We start from the raw sequence: 24,240 nt of genomic DNA on the forward strand, positions 1-24,240 counted from the left end.
CAGCTCGCAGCCTGACAGCTTGGCGTGAAAGGGGCAGTGAGTCCCATGCCGAGAGGAGTGGCGAGGAGAGGACGTCCCTGCCAGGAGGACAGTAGTTGCTGGATTTAAGGCAGGGGAGCACAATACTGTCATTTTAGACTGCCACGCAATCTGCCAGGACTGCCTGTCAGAGCCCCAGCTCACACCTCCCGAGCAGGCTGAGTGTCCCCTGCCTTGAACTGGTCATGCAGAGGCTTCCTTCAAGAAGAGGTGTCTATGAAGTGACACTCTGCCTGGGGAAATGTTAGTCACTTCATCAGCGGATCAGAAAAGCCAATAATTTTACAGTTGCTGGGGATGGCTCCCATAATAAAATCGAAGTGCTTTGGAGCTGCAGGATGGAGGCTAGCTGGTGGGGAAGGGACAGTGCCATATGCAGGAATTCACACTGAAGAAGGCTTTCCTTTGCTTTTTAGATCCCTCACATGACCCTTCCATATCTCACTCTGCCTGACAAGATGACTGGCGACCCGCACACTCCCCCAGAGGTATGGCCGTTATTGTTCTTCAATGAAGTCCAGAAAAAACCCAACATTTTTAAAAATGCTACATAATCACTCGGAGATTTAACCTTGATACACGTTCATCGTTTAGGCTGCTCAGGAAAACGCGTTCAGGTGTTTTGTATCCAGGATTTCAGGCAGTAGTGAATTCCCAAAATCATCAGTGCTGCTTCCATGTCATTCAATGCCTGAAGTCACATCCAAAGCTCTGTCCTTGTGACTACTGAACTGGACACCAGACATGAAACAGCTGAGGCCATGGGGTTTTGATGGCAATATATCAAACAGCTTGGTCGTTACAGCCTCCCTAGAAGAGGGGGAAGGCTCCTTTTCAACTCTGTCTTCCCATGTAAACCAGAGCAGGTTTACGTTGAAATTATCTCCTGAGAAGTTCCCAATTGTAGTAGCTGGGGGTGAGAAAATCTTGATTCTTCATGTTCTACTTTTAGCTCAAATTTTATTCCGCTATTTTCTGATAGAGGGATTGAATCTGTTTTCCGTGCCTTCCAGTACAGTACTCAAGTCCATGGTCTGCAGATTTTGAGATTTGGTTTTTTTCCCTCTCTCTGTCAGTGACTGCTTAATAACACTGCTTTGGACCAGATTCAATGGGACACACTTGCTCTGAATGGTCCTGCAACCTAGTATCAAGAACAGGCTTTGTCCACAGCACAGCTCCAGATCGGGTCAGAAACGATAGACAGCTTGATGGTGGGTCTTTGTTGTCCAGGCTAGCCTAGCGTGGCACCTGGGATGTGTGGAGGGACCTCTTCTGACAGAAAGTTAAGTCTCTGGCTCCACTAGAGGGTTTAGAAAGTTAGATGGAGTTAGGAGTCTCTCTAGAGTCTAAACGGAGTCTAGGAGTTTCAGTAGCAGGACCCAAACCTCATCCATCTCCTTGCCCAGCTGAGGTGGCCTCTGTCACTGCCGTGTAGCTTCTGTGGATCCCATTCTTTGTCTTAGGAAGAGCAAGTAGCTAATTCAGAGCTGTGAATGCCACCGGGCTGCAGTGTAGCTAGAAATTAAACACTGAAATTGCTAGGCTGTTTTGACGATGTAACCCTAAGTCCACATTTAGGCAGCTGAATAAATTTCCTAATTTTCAGAAAATCAAGTACTTGCCGGCTCCTACTCCCTGTCTTAAATTGAAGGAAATTAAATTGTGGAAAAGGGACATTTCATGACCATACACAGAGAACTGAGAGGTGCAAAAGCATCTGAGTGACTTAGGAACCTATTTTTCATAGTAATTTAAGTACCGATAGCCATATCTTCAAAAGTACTTGCAAACTTAGAAATGGTTTGCAGTGTGTTCTCAGTGGGACTTTCAGAAGTGCTTTGGTAACCTGCCTGGCAGGGAAATCAATGGAACTTATGTGCTGGGACATTCTGGAATGCCATGAGATACTTCTCTGCTTCCTTTCATGTTAAATGTCTTCAGCAGTCTCTCTGTGAGTGACGTTTTAAGGCCCATGGTACTTCAGTAGCGCAGATAAAACGTCTTTTCATGCTTTCTTTCAAAATGAGATGTATGCTGTTTGTTATGGCTGCGGTAAAGAGGTTGCCAGCAGTGTGAACTGGGATCATTCCTGCTTGCTGCTTTTCTCTTCTTGGGCTCACGGATCAAGACAGCTTTGCTGCTGGCCATCACTGCGTGTCCCGGTCTGGTTTGGCAGTGAGGATGTTAGTTGAAATCACTGTGAAAAAGCAAGGGAAGAAGTGCTGAAATGCCAGCTTTCAGTAAATATTTTTGTTGTTTGCTTGTTTATTTTTAAGAGGGAGAGAGAAAGAGAAAACGCATGAATAACACTGGGATTTCTGCAAGGCAGGAGGAGAAATTATACAAAGAAGTGTATTTAAAGAGCAACTCTGTAGCTTTAAAATATGCAACTCAATGAAGTGTGTGCCAGAATATTTTAAAGTAACATCAAATATCTTTATTAATAAATTCGTGATAGGTTTATGAACTGGGAAATGTTTTGTATACAAACAAAAAAGAACTGCTCCAAACACACTCAGTATTCAGCCCAGTGTTTACAGGAAATGATGTGCTTTGGCTGTAAATTATGGGAGGATCATGAATTGCCAGCCCTGACCTTTCCATACACCATACACATGGCTCCAATGGTGACGGTTTGAGCACGCAGACTCCCTGGACAAGGCGATTCATGCTAATGGCATGGGCAATAGCTTTGCAAACTATCCACAAACATGGATGGGCAGGCCGTGATGTGTGGGTTGTTACGTGCAATATTTTGTAGCAAAATAAGTGTCTCTACCTTAGGCTGAGCCTGCATATTTGATTCATCACCTTTCAGTGGTGTATAATTAAATGCACATGTCTGTTTGCTGGGGCTGACTGAGAAACTTCAAATGAAGCATTTTTCTTTTCAGAACTTTCCCTGTTACAAGTTCTATTTTGGTGCTTTCATCTCTATGGATGGAAATGACTAGATGATCTGATCAATTCAGATTAACAGAACAGTAACTATAAGGCCTAACTTACTAAGTTATTATTTTCCTGCTGTTGTGTGCTTTTCCATCTGCTGGAGAAGTTATTTCAGTATCTTAGGAACACTGTCCACAAGATTGGGAAAGTAAGAACTATTATATGCCTCTGTTTTTCCAGTGGTAAAATATTTACAGTAATGTTTAACTATTTTCAGAAAGATTCATAAGGCTGAGTCATAAAAATTGTTGGGTACTTTGAGTTCCTTTGAAGAAAAAGCTGAAAGATGTACAATAATGAAGTTGTTGATCTCATCATTGTCACAGCTCATTTTATTGTCAGACATTAGCTCCCGATTCCAGAGAAGAATATTAACACTTTTTTCCTTACCTATTTGTTATTGCAGCTCTTTACCAATGTGTCCGGCTCTGTGGATGACAAGGGAACTTGCCAGTGCTCGGTGTACTTACCGGATACCACCTTTCCAGTGCAGAAGGCTGAGCGACTGGAAATTATAGCTGCGACCCTCTCGGAGAAATTTGAGTTAGAGCTTTCTCAAGTAAGGTGTTCATTTCTCATAAATATAACAATTGTATCTTTGCTGAAAAATGGTTGCCTGTGAAAAAGTACAGCAGTCAGCGCTTTTCTGTGACATGTCTCTCAAACAGTGGGAAAGAGGGCTCTAGAAGAACAAGGAGAAGGGTGATTAAATCTCAGATCTTTGACACTGTAGTATGTCACACATTTGAATATCCTTAGGTCTCTTTTCTAGGCCCTTGTAGCTAGAGGCATATAGTATTTTTGGAAAAATGGTTCTGTTTTTCCTCTTTTGGCTCAGTTTTATGGGTTTGTGATTGCTACACATAGCTATAGGAAGCCAAGCCTCCTGCTCTTTCATGTGTTGTTATTTGTGTCGAGCCAGCCAGATTGTAAGAGGGAAACGAAGGGAAAGAGGAGAAAGGTCACCACAGCCCAGAGTGAAGAAGTAGGTGAATATTTGTCCCTTTACTTCTGCTCTCAGAGACTAAAACAAATATAAAAAAATCAAATATCTTCCTTGTCAACATCTGAAGCTGTGGCAGTGAGGCTACTGAATTATGCATTGTTGTTGAAGGCAAACACACCTTACACTACTTTGGCTACTTGTTGCATGAATTCAGATCCATTTTTTGAGGAACTCAAGCAAACTCACACATGCTGCAGTGCACCGGGTGAAGCTGCCTGTGAAGACAGAAATCTTTCGTTGACTTTTGATAGTGGATAAATATTCAGGATTCAGATTAGGTGTCCAGCAGAAAGTGTTTTCTTCAGGAACCAAGCATCTTAAGAAATGAAGTGTCCTTGAATTAATCAGCAGAAAAGGCACAGCATTAAATTATAAATTCTGACTATAAATATTCATAACCCTCCTCTGGTATAATCAAGAACAGATAAGAAGTTGTGCATAAAAACCAGAACAACAGGCAGAGGATCCTGTGGTAAGATCTTTCAGTTCAAATCATTTGTTTTGAAAGAACTGGAGCTAACAATGAAACACATTCATCTGTCAACAGGGATATGAAGGGCAAGCTGACAGAAGTCCCACTGCCTCCAAGCACAGGAGTTACCTGATCCCTTGCAGGATGGAGGTGTAGCTCAGAGTTAATGATCCACGAAAATCACTGAGATTTCAGGTCCCCATACTGTTCCCACTGTGGTCAGTGCCAGCATTTTAAGCTAATTGCACTGGGACAGGATCAGGGGCATGATTTCCACCCAGAAGGTTGGTGTGATTCTTCAAGGTGTTTGTGTACCACCTTTCCCAGTCACTTGCCCTGGTGTAACCAGTCTCTTACCAGTACTTTCCTCAGAATGGTTCATTTTTCCATAAGGATGTGTGACATATCTGCTAGTCCCATACAGATCTGCAGAGCATCTCAAGTGCTGCTTGACCTCTCTGTGTGGACAACCTCAGATCTCCATTGAAATCGGGCATCTTGCTCATATAAAGACACAGGTTACTATAGATATCTAAAATTAGGATGGCACCTGTGCTGTCATCCGTAGGTGCCCAGCAGTGTAATGCAGTGTCGACACTGACCTTGGCTTTCAGTTCTTGCTGCAGACAGTGAAAATTCTTGACCTAACTCAGGCTTCACTGAATTTCATCCTGTCGAGACCAATCAGCCAAGTAGTGTTACAATGCATCTAGTTAGATAAAGTGTGACATATACTTTGGTGTGATCCAGGCACAGAGATACTTTGGGTCAGAAATGCATTTTGGTGTAACTCTGTGTAAGATTTTTCAGTTATGATATCGTTCTTCTGTAGAAAGAAGAAAGCTATCAAGTGTTGCCCTATTGATAATCTGAACTTCAGTAGCCTCAGATCTTGTGATGCATGAGTCTCCATGCATAAAAATTCTTCACCTTTCTAGTTGTGGAAAAAACCCCCTCCTTATACAGTCATGTCCACTAATTTAGTTGTGGTAATGCTCATAGAAAGAAGGAAATAATGAAATGGAGGAAAGCCCAGTTCTCATTATTGATCATTATTAGAAATGATCCTGAGCAAAATCCTGGGGAATTATGCTCAAACATAACATAATCTCACCACAGGGGTGGGAATTTCTACTGAGCACTTGCTTTTTTGACTCTGAGAACCCATGCTTTTTTCGCTCTCCTAAAACACCCTTTGAAGCTCATGGGAGCTTTTCCTGGGTAAGAGCTGCAGGATTGGACCCTCTTAAGGATGCTTTCCATGTGCTAGAAGTCCCAGATAAACAACCTGATTGAATCGTTAACCTTTTGCCTGATTGTAGGCTAATTCAAAAAGCAAGGGGGTCCTTTTATAGAATCAGCAGGCAAGGAAGCTCGCAGATAAAGAGATGCTCTCATGTGCCAAATGAGTACAAACCGTAGGCTGAAAATACCAGACTAATTTTTCCTCTGTCACATCAACCTTTGCCAGCATAATTATGATTACAGAAGAAAATTAACCTTTCAAAGCGAAGCTGGAATTGGCTGCTCCTCTCAATAGGAAAGGAGAGAGGACAACTCCGTAACAGAGATGGATCAGCACTTTGTCCCAAGGAGAGAAAGTGTCTTTCAGAACTTGTCTCACAACGGCCACAACGTCCTCACGTAACAAAAACAGGAGAAAAAAGCACGCCTGCCCTGTGCCAGGAACAGCTGTTTTCAAAATGTTGACCTCCAGTCGAATTCTTCTCAGTGTCAGCTTGCAGACTGCTTGCCAACTATGCTTCTTATGGGTCTGTAGAGGTCAGGCCTGCCCGAAGCCAGTGTTCTGGGCCTGGTGACTTTATAGAGATGCTGGTTTTGTCTCTTCTTTCACATCTTCCCTCAGTGCTCCTTTTTTTTTTTTTTTCTTTTATATCTTCACCTTGCACCTTTGTTTCCCCTTCTGTACTCTCCAAATATGTGCTGGAGAAGTGTCTGTTTGCATGCTGCAAAAACGGTGTTGATAAATACCAATCGCACGTAAACGACACAGTAAATGAGCATTGCAGATTTTTCATGCCCTTTTCATTCCATGAGGCTGAAAATGCTTGGAAAGGAGGAAAAACTGAAACCAAGGAATTTTTTCTTTCCTACATATGCCTCACATGTCTCCATTCTCTTCCTATAAAGAGCTAATACAGGCCCTATGCACTCATCAAATCCTACTTTAGGCTTTTATGACAAATGTGGCAGCAATCAGTACCAGTTATTGTTCTGTACGCCTAAATATGAGATGTGCACAGAATTTCTGTGCCAGTCTGTCAAGAGACAACAGCCAGTCCCTAGCAGGTAGCCGCAGTAGAAGACCAGGGATTACAAGCTGCTTAGATCTACCTGCCAAGCAACAGAGCAGCATCACGTTCCTCTTTCAACTGATATTTCCAAACTACAGAAACTCCTAAGCCAGATCTGAGCAGGCGGGAATGTCCACACAGGGCGTTGCAATGCTTGACATATGTGCTGGATTTGTCTGCAAAAGCGCTATAAACCTGTTAGAGCAGCACTGCTGAGAAAATTATATTTGTCCAATAATTCGCCGGGGGAGCTATTAGCTTGAGTTCATTACGACACTGGTGTGGTCGTATAGAGCACTGCAGAGTGCTGGGGCTAGTTCAGGCTCAACTTGTATGGATATCCCTCAGCTATGCTCCAGTGGATGGTGTTGACATGTCCTTAAATGACCTAGATGGTTGACTGAGTGAAAACCCTCTGATGTGGGAGGAGAACTTCAGATCTGTGCCCTGCAGCAGTCTGCAATCAGGGCTGAAATTACTATATATGCCTTGTTCCAGCCCTCAGCATTTTGTCCGGGCTCTCAAGACCCTGGAGAAAACTCCAAATTCACACGTTTCTCACTAATGAGTAGCCATCATTAATTCCAGCAGTCTGTTCATTTCAGTGGTTTGTAGATCTGACCTATATTGCAGCATCATTATTCATAGTAGTATTAGTGTTAGTATTAGTATTATTGTGAGAAAGGTTATTAATACCTAGGTAGATTTTCAAATACCTCTACGATATACATAGCTTCACACAGCAGTGCAATTTTGTTCAGACACAGGCTTGCTTTACATTTCTCAGGCTATAATCATATATGCTTGCTATTTCTGTTGTGCAAACTCTAAGTACACAGTTTAAAAACTGACCTTTGAAGAATTTTGTCAGAAGATTGTTTTGAGGGTATCTTCCAACTCCAAACCGATTTTGGTGATCAGTGAAAGTGTAAAGTCCAGTACATCTGGCTTTTCCAAGAACATTGTCCAGTTCTTCCTACTGTTCTGTCTTGAACAGATGATCACGTCAGATAGGACAAGGGATCCCAGCTGTCTTTTTTGTCAGCCGGATGCAAGGAATTAGGTCTAAGTCTTTTTATGCTATTATTTTTTTTTTATTATTCTTAATTGTAATAAATAGCTTAGTCATTCCTAAGCTTGAAGTTACCCAGGCTTGACCTGGGAGATCTAGAGCATCCAGTGTTCTGAGTCAGGGTGCTTCTGCTGGAGTCTGGAGACATGACAGTTTATATCAGAGCAGCTCAACGTCTGGCTGCACACATTTAGAACAGAAGATCTGTTTCAAACCCTGATTTAAATGCACGGGATTGAGCAGCCTGGTTTTGGTGTACATTATGTATGTGCATGCAGAGGGGGTTGTTCAGATTTATAGTGTAGTTGTGCCACTATTGAAAATTATACTTTTGAGAAGAGGGTCTTCTCACTTATGGTTCTCCTTAGACGAGATCACTGACTGTCTTACGATCTGAAAGGATCTTTTCTGCCCTTCATGAATGTCCATGCTGTGAGCTCCTGTACCTCCTCTTTGGTACCTAAGGGATTCAATCAAAATTGAAAGGAATTATTTGATAAATGTCTTTGCTGGGGTCTCGAACCCAGGGGCTGCTGCCGGAAAAGGAGAACAGGGAGTCCGTGGTCTTTACGTCATGACAGGATTTTAGAGTCCATTCCAGAGCCAATGGGGAAAAATACTGACTTTCATTTTATGTTAAGATAATGCAAGGGTAGATGAGATGATGTGGGCTAAATATCTGATGTAATGGTTATGGAAATCATAGTGCTGTAGAGAGAGCCACTTATCCTACAAACGCCATCTGAGAGTATAAATATGGAGTTACTGGTGTAACAAAATAATTATATTTATTCATACTTCTTGCCTTTTGTGATACAATTATATTGATTTAGGGGAAAACAGACATGAATTTTATGAAGCATCTAGGAGAGAAATTATGTCTGTTTCCCAAAGTGTTTTCAAGGAACTAACATTTTCAATGGAATGTTCTGAATCCGTATCATATTCTTAACTTTCTGCATCCCAATGCTTGTGCTGTGACCTTTACCTCAGCAGATACATGTGTGAAAATATATTTATGCGGACAAGTGTTTAATGGTTCAAAGGCTGAAAAGGCTGCTGTGTAAATTACTTTAGCTAAAGCCTGCCATAAATTTTACACTTTGATTTAAACCAGATTTGATTTTTAACACAGTGTTTAAACTTTCCCCCCCTGCCCAAAGACAAACCCCAAACCAATTCTGCCAACTTTTCGGCACAACTCAAGTGTACACAGGGTAAAATCCTATTTGGATTCAGAGTTAACAGGAAATGAAGCTGAAAAACTTGGGAATCCTTTATTGCATTTTTCAGCCTCCTTGGGTCGCTTTTGTGAGATAATACACTGCAGATTTCCTAATAAAGTTTTCACCAATGTAAGTTCTTGGCATACTGAGGATAAAATTAGCTCACAGAGACAATATTGGCAAAGAATTAAAAAAATGGAAGACTGTGAGTAAAATTCTGCCTTCAGTTATCCCCAGGCATTCCTGAGGGTACTTTATGGAACTGCCAACAATAAATGAGGGTTAAATTTCAAATTTTTTATGTATGTGATGAGAATTTCATTTATGTAGTTTATGTGAAGAATATATATGTCAAGGATGGGGAAGTTATGCATGGGGTACTCAGAAATATAATAAAGATGTCAAACAGGCTTGTTTTATTTGCTAACCTTGACTTGAATATGTGCCTTTTTTTTTTTCTTTAAGGTTAGACAGTACTCAAAAATGATTGAAGTGTATCAGCAGCAAATCCTTAATCTAACCATCAGAGTGCAGCATATGGAGGAGAGCAGCATATCTTACACAGAACTGGACTTCCAGTTACTGAAAGTGGAAATCAGTGACCTAAAGAGACTGGTCACTCAGCTGAAATCCAGCCTTGTTGGAAGCAATGTCGTCGTTGAGCAAATATATTTGGAGGTATTGCCAAAGCCTTAATTAGCCACAGAGGATTCAAATATACAGTTAGTTTATTCTCTCTTTACTGTTTAGGTTGAGGAAATGTAGCTTGCCTCTACTGCAGCCAGTGGAATTATTTTAGCATTTCATCTGCATAAATTAAAAGAAAGCTTGACCTTAAATGTATTAACATCTTTTTCCTTGATACAGAGCACAGAAAAGCAAAGAACAACACTCTCCCCCCCAAAAAAAAATAGGGACCTCTTTATTTGTGCCAAATATCTGCCTGAAAGTTAACAGTTTTGCATAGTATTAAGCTCATGAGCTGATTAAATTATTATAATAAATATTAATTTTTAGACCCCCATGCTTGAAAGCCTCTGTGCTTTAACTTAGATAATTATAAAATTAGCTTCTGGTTGCTAGGGCAGTGGCCCAATCAATATGAAATCAAGAAGTGGGAAAGACTATCACCTTCCCAGCAGACTATAAATCACATTTTCAAAATTGTAATTAATCACTCACGTAGAGAGAATAATTACTTCAGATGGAAAGTGAAATATAATTTTCCCCATTGTCCTCTAGATCATCAAGTAGGTGACTGAGAACATTATTTATCTTTGCAAATAAATTTTCCAGATACTTTTGTAAGGCTGGAATAAGAACTTTTTATATATAATAGCTAGCACTTGCCTAGGACTTACTGGATATTTTTATACTATGTATAAAATAACACTATATTTTTGCATTATGGTATATAACTGAGTGTTAAAGCATTTCCTTGTGGTCACATACCTCTGCTGTAAATGTAAAGTTCAGGCTAGCAGGATGAGGTCTGTTCTTAGGGATATTTCTTAAAACCTGTTCTGTAGCATCTTCTATGGTATGATCAACCCTGTCTGCAAATGTCTGTAAAATAAAGTTGACAAAAATTTAAACTCACTCTCTTTTATTTTTTTTTCTCTAGATCACAAATCTGACTATACTGGTAAACGAACTAGAATCACTGGACAAAAACAATGTCCTTGCAATTCGTCGACAAATCGTGTCTCTGCAGAATCGATTGAAAGAGTGTGAAGAGAGCAGGAACAAAACGACAGTACCCCCTTATTTCCCACCAGGTAAGCATTTCGCTTGTATATCAGGTAAGAAACAACATAATACATGGGTAGAACAGTAAATGCAAAGATTTCTTTGTTAATATTAAACACAATTGTAATGATACTACTTAGCTCTTGAAAAGTTGAGCAGACAGCTCCTAATCGTTCATCAATGGGTTCAAAAGGAAAATAAGGGCAGGGAACAAACTCTTCCAGACACAGTAGCTGCTTTCAGCTGGAAAAAGTTGTAATCTTCCTCACAGCTGCAGTGCGAAAAACAAATCTCTATGCCCCTTCTCTTTTTCAAAACAATTACCTTTTTTTTTGGTGGGAAACGATGCTTTTTTTTTTTTCTGACCAGCTTTGATTTTTAATAGTTCCTGTGAGTGTGACCTGTGTCATGGCAATTTTTCTCTAATGCTGCTTGGGAAATGTATGAGCAACAGTTGATGTACTAAAGCTGTTGGTATGCAAGCGCTGGAAGGCAGTTTTGCATGAAGATTACTTTTGCTTCACAGGCAAAAGATTCTTCTAAATCAGAAGGTCAAGAACCTTGGGGGGAAATTCTGGTCTCAGGGAAATAAGTGGGAGCTTTATTACTGATTTCAACAGAACTAGGATTTTACCATTTTCTTAACTAGGAAAGGTTATGTTCTGGGGCTTAGACCAGTGGTTCCCAGAGCGCAGCTCATATAAAAGTAGCAACAGTCAGAGGGCATGTGGTAATTAGTTTACAACTGGAATAATTTTTGTCTTGACAGTGTGTTCAGTTGAAAAGTCGTGTTGCAAGTGAATCGTGGTCTGAGAAATCTTGAGTCAGATATGATACATGGGAGGAAACTGTTTAGGAAACACTAGTTTAGGTATGCCGGGTCAAGCATTCCACTTGCTAACAGACAGGAGGATTTATCAAACTGTGTCGATCCCCTAGTGTTTAATACACAGGAGGTTCCTTTTGACAGAGTATTGTAAGAGAGAAAGTGCTCTGCTGTATACAATACCCAGGGGAAGGATTCTGCTTTTTCACATAAGCTGGTTAGCAGTCAGCTAGAGGAGCCCATAAAAAAGGAGTGGTGTCCTGCTTGCAAGGAGCACAGATTTGCACCTACCAGCATTTACTTCTCATCACCTTGGGGTCACCTATTTCAAACATCTTGTTGGAGAGGTGAGAGACAGAAATACTATCTTCCCTTAGGGTCAGCAGCCTTTCCTATTGCGACATCCTTAGGGCTTCATGGCTGTGCGGGCAGCTGCTGCACTTCTCTGACAGGATGCACGAGTAACACCTTGTCTGGGGGATCAGGCAGGAGAGAAAGCTGAAACGAAAACCTACATTGCAAGAGGATTGCCCTCCTCTGCTCCTTAAGGAAGGGCTTAAAATGTCTCAATGAAAAAAAAGAAAAAGAAAGCAACGTTTTAAAAGTATTTGAAGGGCATCTCATTGATTTATTAAGGGTGATGGTGTGTGGAAAGAAACAGCCTCTTTCTCTTCAAGCCTACAGCAAGCCTTTGTTTCGGTGAGAAAGTACTGAGAGAAGAATAGTGTGTCCTTCCATGAGTGATGGAGGAAGGCGCTGCTTTTATGCCTGGGTGGTTGGCGTGAGCCTCTGTGGGGTGTAGGAGCCTTCAGAGTGGGAAAGGGATGTCTATGCTTCACAGTGCAGCTCCATGCAAGGATGGGCAAGTCATGCCCAGAGCAGGATGATAGCTCTGGGATGGGTAAATATAATTGCATAGGGTTGTGCCCATAATAGAATTATTTAGCGTTGCTTCTTAGGGCATGATGGGGAGATGGATAGAGTTTATTTGGGAGCAAAATGGTATTGCTTTAGCATTGCCTTATTCCTGACTGGTGTGCCAGCTAGCTCAGGCACCTTTGCATGTCACTGCATTGTGTGGGAACCATGGAGCAGAAAATAACCTAGACGACCAAAACCCCAGGTGGTATGAACAATGATAGCTCCATTGACTTCCAAAGAATTACCACCACTGACATCAGCTGAGGACATCCTCTGGTGCTGTCTGTGAGTTTGTCTCCTGCCCACTGGAATAGGAACCCCGGAGGGGTTGGAGGGTGTGTGTGGCCTTATTGTCATGGCCATCTTTAGGGTGAGGGTGGTCTCTGAGGCTGGCACAAAGGACTGTTGGCCGAGCAACTGCAGAGGACTGGCAAATTTCGTACCTGTTGGGAGATGCCAGCTATACAGACAATCCAGGTGTTGTGTAGGCTCAGATCTCTGCTAATCCACACAGGACTGGTGTATTCTGACTTCATGTGCCTGGCAGGGAGCAAATATTCCCTGGGCAGAGAACTTTGTAGAGCAATTACATGTCCTGCAGACTGTATCTGAAAACAAGTAGTAGTAGGAAGATGTTATTGCTTGGGGAGATGGAGTAAGTATGTGAGAGAGCTGCATTTTCTAGATGGTCATTTTGGAGGCTTTGCATGGATGCTCACACCTAGGCCTCTGAAGCTCTCTAGCACTCATTTACGCATTTGAACACAATTTCCATACGTTTTCTCTGCAAGCTTGAATGCCTTGAATTCCTGCCAAACCATTTGGCCTTGCCCTGCTTTTAGTTCATATTATATTTATAATGTTTGTATTAAACTGACTCTTTGTCCTGTTTTCAGACTGCGTTTTCTTTCCCCCTCCATCCTCTCTCCTGCATATTTTGGGTAGGCAACATGAACGAGAGAGAGCTTGGCTAATCCCCAAGCTGTCTAAGACCATGAGTCTAGAGGCAAGTTTAATTAAAGCTTCTTGCTTCTCAGTGCTGTAGTACACAGCCCCTCTGACTCTGTCCCCCAAGGCTTTTGCTGCTGTATTTCTCAGAGTGAGCAGGCCTGTTCTCAACATAGCAGAAAGAAATCACTGGTCTCCATTTGCCACCTTCTCTCCATGGAGAGGTGGGTGTCTGAGTGTCTGAAATGGGTCTCAGTAAATATACAGTTAAGCATCCTCCTCCTCATCACTTATTTTCCTATCTGCAGGAGTTTCTGGCCTCTTTCTCCTCACCACTCAGTGGGAAGAAATATTTACCCATTCATTTTCCTTTTGCGCTGATCTCATCTGGCTGCATCAGGGCAGGTATATAGAGAAAAGATCCCAGGATGGTTCTTTGAGGACTCTGCAGCAGATTCTTTGTCACATCTCACTGAAGTGATCTGAGAGAGGCAGCAGGGAGAAGTGAGTCAGATGAAACTCTCGAAGGCAAAAAAAGAAAGAAAGGAAAAAAAGAGCAAAGCTGATTTTTCTGTCTTGTATACACTTAGAAATTAAGGATTTCAAGTTACTGGTGAATAGGTCTCAGCAGGAGGAAGACCTGGTGTAGCCTAATGCTGAAACTCAGACAATCCTATTGGAGTCTTACAGTGATTTCACTTTTACCTTATGTTTTACCTCCTATGTCTGTGTTTACCCAAGATGTCTGTGTTTTTTGAGTGATTTGGGTTGTGTTTTGAAAAGAATATGTCCATACACAAAGAGAGAGACATGTCCTACAGGCGCCTGAAGAGACCTGAGCAGTGCCTCCTTTCCAAGACTGCCCAAACTGCCCCTGGAGACACATGCATTTCTCCATTGGCAGTGGAGGGAGCTTAGATGAATTTTTAGTTGCCTGAAGGTAGGTCAGATGAACTCCAGCCCTCCACCTCATCCTCTGTTAGATGCTGACTGACGTAAGTCTTCCCTGATGCAGCTGTCAGCCTGTGTCTGTGCCCCATGATACTGGTGAAGACTGAGGTGTCTGTATGGGTCTTCCTATGTTAGGGAGACAGTAGGAGCAAAGACGAGCCATTCCCTGAGCAGCTCTGTCTCCTCTGTCTCAAGCCATAGTAAGGCTGGTAACAGCTCACACATCTGGATGCAGTGGTTCATCTGACAGGAGAAGAGGCTGCACATCTGGTGCTTGGGGGCACCAGAGACAGAGTGTAGCACCAGCCTGCTCCTGGTCTCTGTGTCCCTCATGGGAGTTCCTTTAATGAGGGTCCCACCTTATGTGGTCCCTTCTCTTCTGTGATCAGATGCAGCTGCTTGGTGGGAGGAGGCTGATGGAGGTTTTTTGGCACTTGTATTGCTGGAGTGAGAAGCTGAAGTGCTTCAGAGTGAAGTGGGTGAAGCAAGACCCAACGGGATGTGTCTCATGCTCGGTTCTGCAGTCCACCAGCCGAGCAAGTCAGGCTCCCTCCAGTCCTGACAACTAAATGCCAGGTCCTTTTCTTATGAATCAGAAGGATTAGTAAACAATTGAGCTGAGATACTGGTGCTTCATGTAGGGAGAAGAAGTATGTGTGTATGTACCTGTGTTGGTCCTCCTCTCGCCTATTTGCTACATAAGCATGAAACAAAGGAAGGCAAAAATACCAGGACGTCATTTATCAGCGGCCCAAAACAGTGGAGAAAGGAGTTAAAAACTTGAAAGTTTGAATAATGCATATGGATTTATTTCAAGTACCTTCTAATATTTACAAAATTACATGACACTTTGTTTCCTTTGTGCATTTTTTTTCCCACAAGATCCAGACAGGGAGGCAAGTTTAGATTAAATAAACAACAGTGAATTCTTCTGAACCTGTGCAGAAGACAGATCACCCCCTGACTACCACAGAGTTTTTGGTAAAAAAAAAAATAAAAAATTCTGGGAGAGTTTTCAAGGAAATCAAAATCAAGCACATACTCTATAGAAACCTCAGACAATTTTTGATGTCATTAAAACAGAACACGCTTCTAACTTTATTTTAATAATTCATTGTTTCATAAATAAAAACCAAACAAGTGTTCAGCAGAGAGATCTCTTTAAGGGAAGAAATAATAATTTATTATTTCTTTTGTAAGAAAAGGTCTCTCTGCTGAACACACGTTTGTTTTTTATTTATGAAACAATGTATGAATTATTAAAATAAATCTGAAATTGTGTTCTGCTTAATGACATGAAAAATTATTTGAGGTCGCATATAGATGAGCTTAGCAGTGCTTCACTACCTGCAAGCTTCGGCACTGTATTTTTCTAAACAAATCAAGAGTTTTAGAGCATTTAATAGCCATTTAATTCTTAGATAAGTTTATTGTGGTTTAAGCACAGCAATATATTCAATATGTCACCAGTTTAAAAGAAGCCCTCATGCCGGAGGTAACAATACATAATAGAGATATAAGAAAAAAACAGTTCAAATTGATTTATGGAGTTGGCAGACTGCGAGCCGTTTTGCACTGCCTGCCTCAGCTTTCTTCCTTTGCATGGGCTGAGGTATAAGCACCTCCAAACGTTGGCATCTGTGCCAAGTGCTTAGGCCATGTTACTAGCCAAGCTACGTGCCATTTCCAGACGTGCAGCGTGGCTGGCCATACAGCAGTGCCTTCCTTGTGTGCTATATTTGGAAATGAGGTTTCTGCTTGAGGGCCTCATCCTTTGTAAAGCACTTAAGTGCATGCTTAAATGCTCATCTGCTCCGAGCCAGGAATGCTGATTTGCTGCGATTCTTGGTGGCACGGAGGGAAGCTGCGTTCAACCAGGGTCATCCCACGTTTCAGCTGCGGGAATCCCAGGACATAAAAGGGACTGGAGGAGGAGATGGGGTTGTTCACAACTCATGTCATCCTCTCTACCATGAGTTGGGCACTCAGTGATGCAGAGCTGCTCCCATGGGCAATATTGACCTCAAGGATGCTGCCAACACAGCCCGGGGGCACAGGGATCTGGCTCAGCATGGTGATTTATATTTAATATAAAGCTTCTACCAGCTTCCTCATAGATGTTGAGAGGAGGTTGCAGGTGAAACATAGAATCATAGAATGGTTCAGGTTAGAAGGGACCTTAGAGATCATGTAGTTCCAACCCCCCTGCCATGGGCAGGGACACCTCCCACTAGACCAGGCTGCTCAAAGCCCCATCCAGCCTGGCCTTGAACACTTCCAGGGATGGGCCATTTGACAACTTCCCTGGGCAACCTGTTCCAGTGCCTCACCACCCTCACAGTAAAGAATTTCTTCCTAATATCTAACCTGAATCTCCCCTCTTTCAGTTTAAAACCGTTACCCCTCGTCCTATCATTACAGTCCCTGATAAAGAGTCCCTCCTCATCTTTCCTGTAGGCCCCCTTTAGGTACTGAAAGGCCGGAATAAGGTCTCCCTGGAGCCTTCTCTTCTCCAGGCTGAACAACCCCAGCTCTCTCAGACTGTCTTCATTGCATAGGTGCTCCAGCCCTCTGATCATCTTTGTGTCCCTCTGCTGGACCCAAAATCACATCCCTCAAGCCACTAGTGCAAGACAGCACAATACTTTGAGGGGGGAAGGTGTTATGTAGTGGAAGGAGAGAAACACTATATTTTCAGAAAGGACACATGGAGACCTTCACTGCCCAAATCAACTTTACACATTGGCACAAATGTTGCCCTCTTGCTTGGACATTTCTAATATTCAGGCCTCAGGTTTCCTTGTCTCAGAGGCAGAGCACCTTCCCCCTGGGCAAAGCAGATCAGAAAAAGATTTCTCTGCATTTGCAACAGTCTATTTTTCACCGAATATCTTGTTTCACAGTCTTTTCTTAAGTAGAGTATTTTAGATTGATCTGTCTCCACATTTCCCTCTATCTGTGGGATAGACTAGGATGCCTTTGAGAACAAGATACCTCCTAGGCTTTTTCTGTCAGTGGCTTTAGGAGTTTTCAATTCATCTCTGTATCTCTGGCCTTGCTTAGGGACAGCCAGCTTTGAGGGCAAAAGGTAAATTCTCTCTCTGATATTTCTCTTTCTTCTTTGTGCTAAGACATAGGTTATTTATGTGCTAGACATGCCTTCATATGACTGATCTTATGAACAGCCATTCTTTTCACACAATCTGTAAGCAATTGTGACATGGTACCCATGCAAAGTAATAAAATCTCAAAAGATAAGCTTGACTTTCATCATTGACACTATAGCTGGTGGTGCATGGAGTTCCTGTGCTGAGGGAGGAATTATTAACATCAAACAGTTGTGGACATTAATCTGTCCATTAATTGACATGTAAGACTTGAGTCTATCCATATTATACTATATCTTTAATAAGGAAGGCTGTCTAGTGGCTAGAGCACCCCACCGAATAGGGAAACATTGGAGCACCACTGAACTTGTGAGCTGATGCCAGTCACTCCATTGGTGCCAGCTGGTGCCAGTCTGTCTCCATTACCTCAGGTGAACGTATCTTTACAATGAAAAATCTGGAACTCTTTTGTGGGAGTAATACAAAAAGCTAACGTTAACACTTGGAAAAAAGCACGCTGGTTTTTGCCAGTGGCAGCTTCGGACTCATCAGAGGCACACAGAGATTTCTGAGTGGAGGATTTTTTTCCACCAGTGACTTACAATACTGAGAATTTATCAGGAAACGGGAATGTCACTGCCATTCACCATGAGTGAAAGGAAAGTATTTCTTGTATCTAAATTCATTTTTCCATGATCCTGAAAATGGCTTCGTAGTTGACACGTGGAAAACAGAGCTGTTCTGATTCAGCTTGAAGTCATATTCTCTTTAGAGTTGCCTCACATGAAAACCGGGAGTAATATCTGTCTACTTTTCCTAGGCTGTGATTGTTACTGTCTGCAGATTTCTTTGAGGGTCTGAGGTAGAAGGCATCATGCAGATGTGATGCACTGTTGTAAAGCTGCGATTCTGACAGCAGAATGCTAATCTGAAATGTGACTCTGGAATTACTGCTGTTGCTACTCCTTCCTTCCCCTCCTCAGTGAAGTACACAGAAATCAGATGCTCCTTTCTTTTTTCCCCATCTCCCATGCTCTTGGTTCCACTGAGGTAGAAAATAACCTAAAATGCTTCTGAAATTGTATTTTCCAAGGGATTTCCTAGTGCATCAGGCTGGCATGCATCAAACGGGTAGAAGCAGAAATCTGTCCCTTGTCTGGAACAGCACAGTGAGCACTTATTTTCTGTGAATTAATCCTGATTGAGGATGGATGTCGCTATCTGTTCCACACCCCACCCCCCCCCGGCCCAACTCCCCTAGGCCAAAAAATGAGCCTTTTACACATGAAGCTATGCATTTATGTCTGTGCTTTGCCACAAAGCTAATCCCTAGTAAACACACTCTCGAGGCTACAGTATGCAAAACCTCTCTCCTAAAGATGACATTTGGAAAACCTGTTTTTTTTTTTCTCTTTAATTGCAGGTAGCTGCACTCACCGTGGACTGCTGAATGTTAGCCAGCCCTATATTGTAAAGCTGAACTGGAGAGGATTTTCCTACAGATATGGTTCCTGGGGTAGAGATTACTCTCCCTCTAACCCAGAGAAGGAAGTCTATTGGGTTGCACCATTGAACACAGATGGGAGATACTTGGAATACTACAGAATTTATAGTTCATTTGATAATTTGCTTCTGTTTAGACCCACGTATGAAAGGAGAATAACATATGGGGAAGGAAGTGGTGCTGCCCTTTATAATAATTTTTTGTACTATCATGCTTATAATTCAAGACATATGGTGAAGCATGATATAAAAACAAACAACGTGGTTTTGAGAAAGGATCTTCCAGATGCTGTTACTGGTAACCGTTTCTCTTATGCAGGTGTATCATGGCAAGACATAGATTTTGCTGTGGATGAAAGTGGGTTATGGGTAATATATTCAACAGAAAATAGCATGGGCAACATTGTGATTAGCAAACTCAATGAGACCACACTTGATGTGATAAATACTTGGCAGACACGACAGTACAAGCCATCTGTTTCCAACGCTTTCATGTTATGTGGTGTTCTGTATGCCACAAGGCCAATGAACACTAGGAAAGAGGAAATCTTCTACATGTATGACACGAGTACTGGCCAAGAAGGGAGAATAAGTGTTGTTATGGATAAAAAGCTAGATACAATCCAGAGTGTTGATTATAACCCCACAGATCAGAAACTGTATGTTTATAATGACGGTTACCTTCTAAGATATGATGTGACCTTTCAGTCTTAGTATCTCAGTGCCATAAACGTGATAAAACTGGCAGAAACTAAAATGAGAGATCCGATTAGACAATGCCTTTGCCAGTTTAGGGTTCATCTGGTCTGATGTACTGTATCTGGGGGTGTTATATATGTTACTTATACTCTTTAAAGGAATTAGTAGTATTGCTGCCAGCAGTGTCTGGCAGTACTGGGTTCTTTAGACTTTGATTGGTGTTTATTGGTGCTTTGTGCTTTACAATTGTCCTAACTCTAAGGGTAGATTTACTGCATAGATTTAGTGCATTTTGTTCACAGAAATTGATGGGCACAGCCTATCTACTGACCAGGAAGCTAATTACCCACTGATGTGCATTTGTCAGTGTGACACCGGCAAGGCACCCAGAAACAGAGAATGAATTTCCACTGATCTTCATCAGAGTGAACTGAGGCTTCAGAGAAACTAATAGAAGGATTAAAATAGTATGGGAAATAGACTTGGTTGGAAAACAGCAACCCATTTTTTAGGTGGAAGTAGTAGTATCTGGCTCAAGGCTTCAGGAGAGAGGGTAGAAATGGACTTTGCTGCCTGAAGCCCTACCACAGATAGGGGAGAGAGGCCACTGGGGACAAAGACAGAGCTCACTGCCCTTCCCATCACTGATGCAGTGGGACAGCCACCCCTGAGGCCCTACCTGTAGCTGCCTCCCCTTGGGTCAGCCCTCTCCCAAACTGCCATGGCAGCAGGCTGGCTTCCCAGAGTGACTATGGGGGCAAAACTGGCAGTAGGGCTTTCAGCAACTTTCTTTCTGTCCCCCTCTGCTGCCCTTAGCAACTCCCTGTGCATAGACCTGGCCTTATGAATGGTCTTATTGCAATCTAGCTATGTTTTGTGGTCACCATGGCTCTATTTTCCTGGCAGTACAGTGCAAGAAACACTGTTTTCCTTTCCTTAATGCTCTTGTAAGCTGATGCAAATCCTCCCGTTGACTTTATTGGCCATGGGTGGCATTTAGGTATATATCATACGTTGCCATAGAATGACAGCCGTGTTATTTAATGTGCCTCTATTCAGCACTTTTGCCATTCTGTAATTAGATTCCTGAGACCCTTGTTAGTGTAGGGTCCGATTTTTTCCCTGGGTAATTCTGTCTTACAGCAAGCTGAGGGGTCTTGCGGAAAACAGAAGTCTGGTCAGACTAGTTGGATATGTGTGTTTTTTTTTTTTTAAAAGGGTATTGTGTAACAATTTTTGAGTGTGTGCACTGTATCAATGTCTTACCTTCATCATGTCATCAGGCTGAAATACTGGAATTCAGAGCTCTGCAATGATGCAGAGAGCAGTTCATGTGGTTCATTTTCTCCTACTCATTTTCTACCTATGCAACCATGTCTGTGCCCTCTGATAATCAAAATCAATACACATCCAAATGACTGTTTTTTTTTAAAATAAAAACAATATTTCAAAGAATCTCAGATGTGCTATAGAGCCACGTAAAGCTGCTTGTGACAAATAGGTAACTTCTGGGATGCAAAGGGAAGTCAGGGCACCAAATGTTTGAAACAGGATCATTGTGCTCGCTTGGGTTCTGTGTGCTTGAACAGCTCTGGGAACAACACAAAGGTGTGAATCAGTATGTCAACAAGTACATAAGAGGAGCTTTATTTCCCCACACAGAAATATGTTAGCTGGTTAGGGTAACATTTTTCCACCGAGCTGAGATGTTACTCGAGACATTGGAGGCTGATGAACTGATGACACATTTCGAAGCCAGGTGCTGCCACTTATCAGGTATCAGCATCTGTTTCTTGGAAACCTGTGAAATGAATTTGAAAGCCAGGGAGGCATTGGTGCAGTAATCTGATCAGTCAGCACAGGCAGGGCTGCTGTGTGAATAATCCGTAACAGCCCAAGTAAGGATTTGGCTGAGAAAGGAAGAAGAAAAGACTGCAAAAAATACTTTTTCCTTCTACATCTGTGTGTGTGTCAAGGAAGGTGAGCAACTCTCTGCCTATTATAAAGAAATGCTGTCAGCATGGGCCTTGAGGCTCCTCAGCTCACCACCGTTTAGGGAGGGAGTCGATGTTAGCATGTATGTGACCAGTTCAGGTGAATTGACTGTGATGCTCAAGTTCTTCCTGGGGGCAGGTCCTTGTGATCTAGCTTTACCCCCTTTGCAAACAGCAGAACTGGAGGCTTCCATGGGGGCGGTGGGGATGCCATGGCTACCCACCATGCTTGGCTGTGGTGTGGCCCAGACCTTGTGTGACCTGGTACCGGGCTCCAGCTGGACCTCACTGAGGTGGCCCAAAGGTGGGAAGAGAGTGGCGGTGGCCGTCTCGTCAGGGTACCACACAAAGTCTCTCCAGAGAAGATAAAACAGTCAGGTTAGACCTTGGTAGCTCGCTACGCAAAGGAAAGCGGAAACATCCCTGCACTTATAAAACCTTAAAATACCTCGTGTGGAGGGGCTGGGTCAGGACGTTTTGGTCCAGGCAAGGCTGAGTTTGTCCTTTGATTTTTGTTCTGCGCTAATATTTCTCAGGCAGCTGGTGCCAGGGTGCAGCTGGGGCTCCCCTGGGGTCCATCAAGGCTGAGTCTGGCAGACGGGACATGTCTCACCACCCCGGAGAGGAGCAGGACACTGCCCCAGCCTGGGACATCGGGCACCTCCATGGGGATGGGCTGAGGCTGGGCTGGGACAGGGGCCCATGGATGTGCCTGGCTCGGTGAGGCCCATAGCCGGGCAGGGCAGGGCTGTGGGGAGCTGGAGGCCGGCCGTGCTGTGGCATTGCTGGGACAGGGGCTGGTAGCCTGGGGGGCTGACATGGGGTCCTGGGCAGGGTGGTGGGGAGCCCCAGAGGGGTGGGCAGGGTGGGCAGTGAGGCACATAAGTGGTCCTGGGGCTCTGTCAGCTGGCAATGCTTCTCCTAATGCTATAAGAGGCTTTGCAGAGTTGTAGAAAGACCGTTGTCCTTTTAAAAACAGAAAAATAAAAGGCAGGAAATGACTATATTTCAGCTCCTGGCCTATTGATTTGGCATCTCCCCATGGAGGTTTTGGGGTATATAAACAATATTGAACATAAATAGTACCTGCCACAGGGCCCGGAGGAGAGGACATCTGTCTGCGCGGTGACACAGGGAACTGCAGTACAGGGACTTCGATGCAATTTCGTTGATGAGTGGTTTTCACACCACCTAACTCGAGGCACCTGAGGCGGGAGACTCAGCTCTGATCCGTGCAACGATTGTAAGTGGGGAGAGAGGGACCTTCTGCAAAGGTGCACTTCGAGAAGAGCGTGTAATACATCTTTTCTATTCTTCCCTTAGACTTGTCCTTTCAGGCCTGGGATGAAGGTGGTTCAGTAGAGCTGGCTGTTAAAATCAAAGTGTGTTCTTGAGCTGTCCGTGGCACACAACCTTGGGCGGGTTTCACTCGCTGGCCCTGTTGCCCCCTCTCCTGCAGCTGGTGCTACCTCTGCTTTGTCTGGGGGGTGTTTCTTCCTCTCTTTCCTTTGTGGACATGGAGAAGACTTCACCCCCATGCTTTCCAATATGGGCTCTTACTGGTTTGGTGATTCCACACCATTTCTTGACATGGTTTTGCCTGCAGTGACGTAAGTTTCACTCCCTTTCACCCAGACTTTCCTGACACCCACTGACCTTGTTCCCCCCAAGTCTGTTCAAAGTGCAATGACAAATTCAATCTCTTTTGCCTTTTGCAGTCCTTCTTGGTCCCACCCTCTCTTTAACGAGTTAGATACAAGCTTTTTATTCTTCGGTCCAGGACTTTCATCTCCTTCCCTCTCAGGAACTGTGTTATCTGAGCCTCCCTGCTTTGCTACCAAAGTTACGACAGCCTCCTTCATCCTCCTGTTCCCTTGTCACACACCTTTCCCTTTGTCCCACGCTGACACTTTTCTCTGGGATGCCCTCTCCAAACAGATCTATCAGCTTCCCTGGGGTCCTCCAAATTTCTCATTAATTTCTCTGTAAAGCTCCTGATAAATTGCCAGCTTACTACAGCTAACTTGTTGCCTTCAGTAGGAGACTGGTATTTATTTGCATCATGTATTCTATTAGCTGGCACATGAGAGCATAACGCTAGCAATTAGAAACTCTCTTATTCATTCCCGTATGTCACTCCCTCACTCTCTGTTACATTCACTTGTTGTATCTTGCCTTAAATGGAGATTATATGTTCCTCAAGGGAAATACCTGTCTTGTAGTTTGGGTAGTACAGCGCCTAGCATGATGGGCTGCTACCTTCCTCCTCTCTCGTAGGTACTTCTGAGCAACAAACAATAAAGAGCAGCAAAAGCTGGCCAGGGATTGTTGCATGCATCTGTGTTTTTGTCTGAATTTTCATGCATGCTGCTACGTGTGCTGCATATAAATCGACTTCGGAAAGTAGGCAAACAATATGCTTCCAGACAACTGTGTAAACATTCTGCTGGAAACTGTTTC

General features: G+C 43.1%; 1 protein-coding gene across 1 annotated transcript; it reads left to right on the forward strand.

The window, feature by feature from the left end:
* Window positions 1-497: 497 nt before the first annotated feature.
* On the forward strand, window positions 498-19,801 carry OLFM4 (olfactomedin 4). Its single transcript, XM_063323383.1, has 5 exons — window positions 498-527; window positions 3,398-3,550; window positions 9,548-9,760; window positions 10,707-10,860; window positions 19,008-19,801. The coding sequence occupies exons 1-5, from the start codon at window positions 498-500 to the stop codon at window positions 19,799-19,801; spliced, it is 1,344 nt and encodes a 447-aa protein (XP_063179453.1).
* Window positions 19,802-24,240: the final 4,439 nt, after the last annotated feature.

Source organism: Chroicocephalus ridibundus, chromosome 1 (genome assembly GCF_963924245.1).
Source record: "Chroicocephalus ridibundus chromosome 1, bChrRid1.1, whole genome shotgun sequence".
Taxonomy (NCBI): Eukaryota; Metazoa; Chordata; class Aves; order Charadriiformes; family Laridae; genus Chroicocephalus; species Chroicocephalus ridibundus.

Excerpts from the sequence above, each read along its gene's own strand:
- OLFM4 (XM_063323383.1), top strand. The coding sequence starts at position 498 with ATGACTGGCGACCCGCACACTCCCCCAGAG. Across the intron at positions 528-3,397 it reads ACCCGCACACTCCCCCAGAG|CTCTTTACCAATGTGTCCGG; the intron begins GTATGGCCGTTA and ends TTGTTATTGCAG. Across the intron at positions 3,551-9,547 it reads TTGAGTTAGAGCTTTCTCAA|GTTAGACAGTACTCAAAAAT; the intron begins GTAAGGTGTTCA and ends TTTTTCTTTAAG.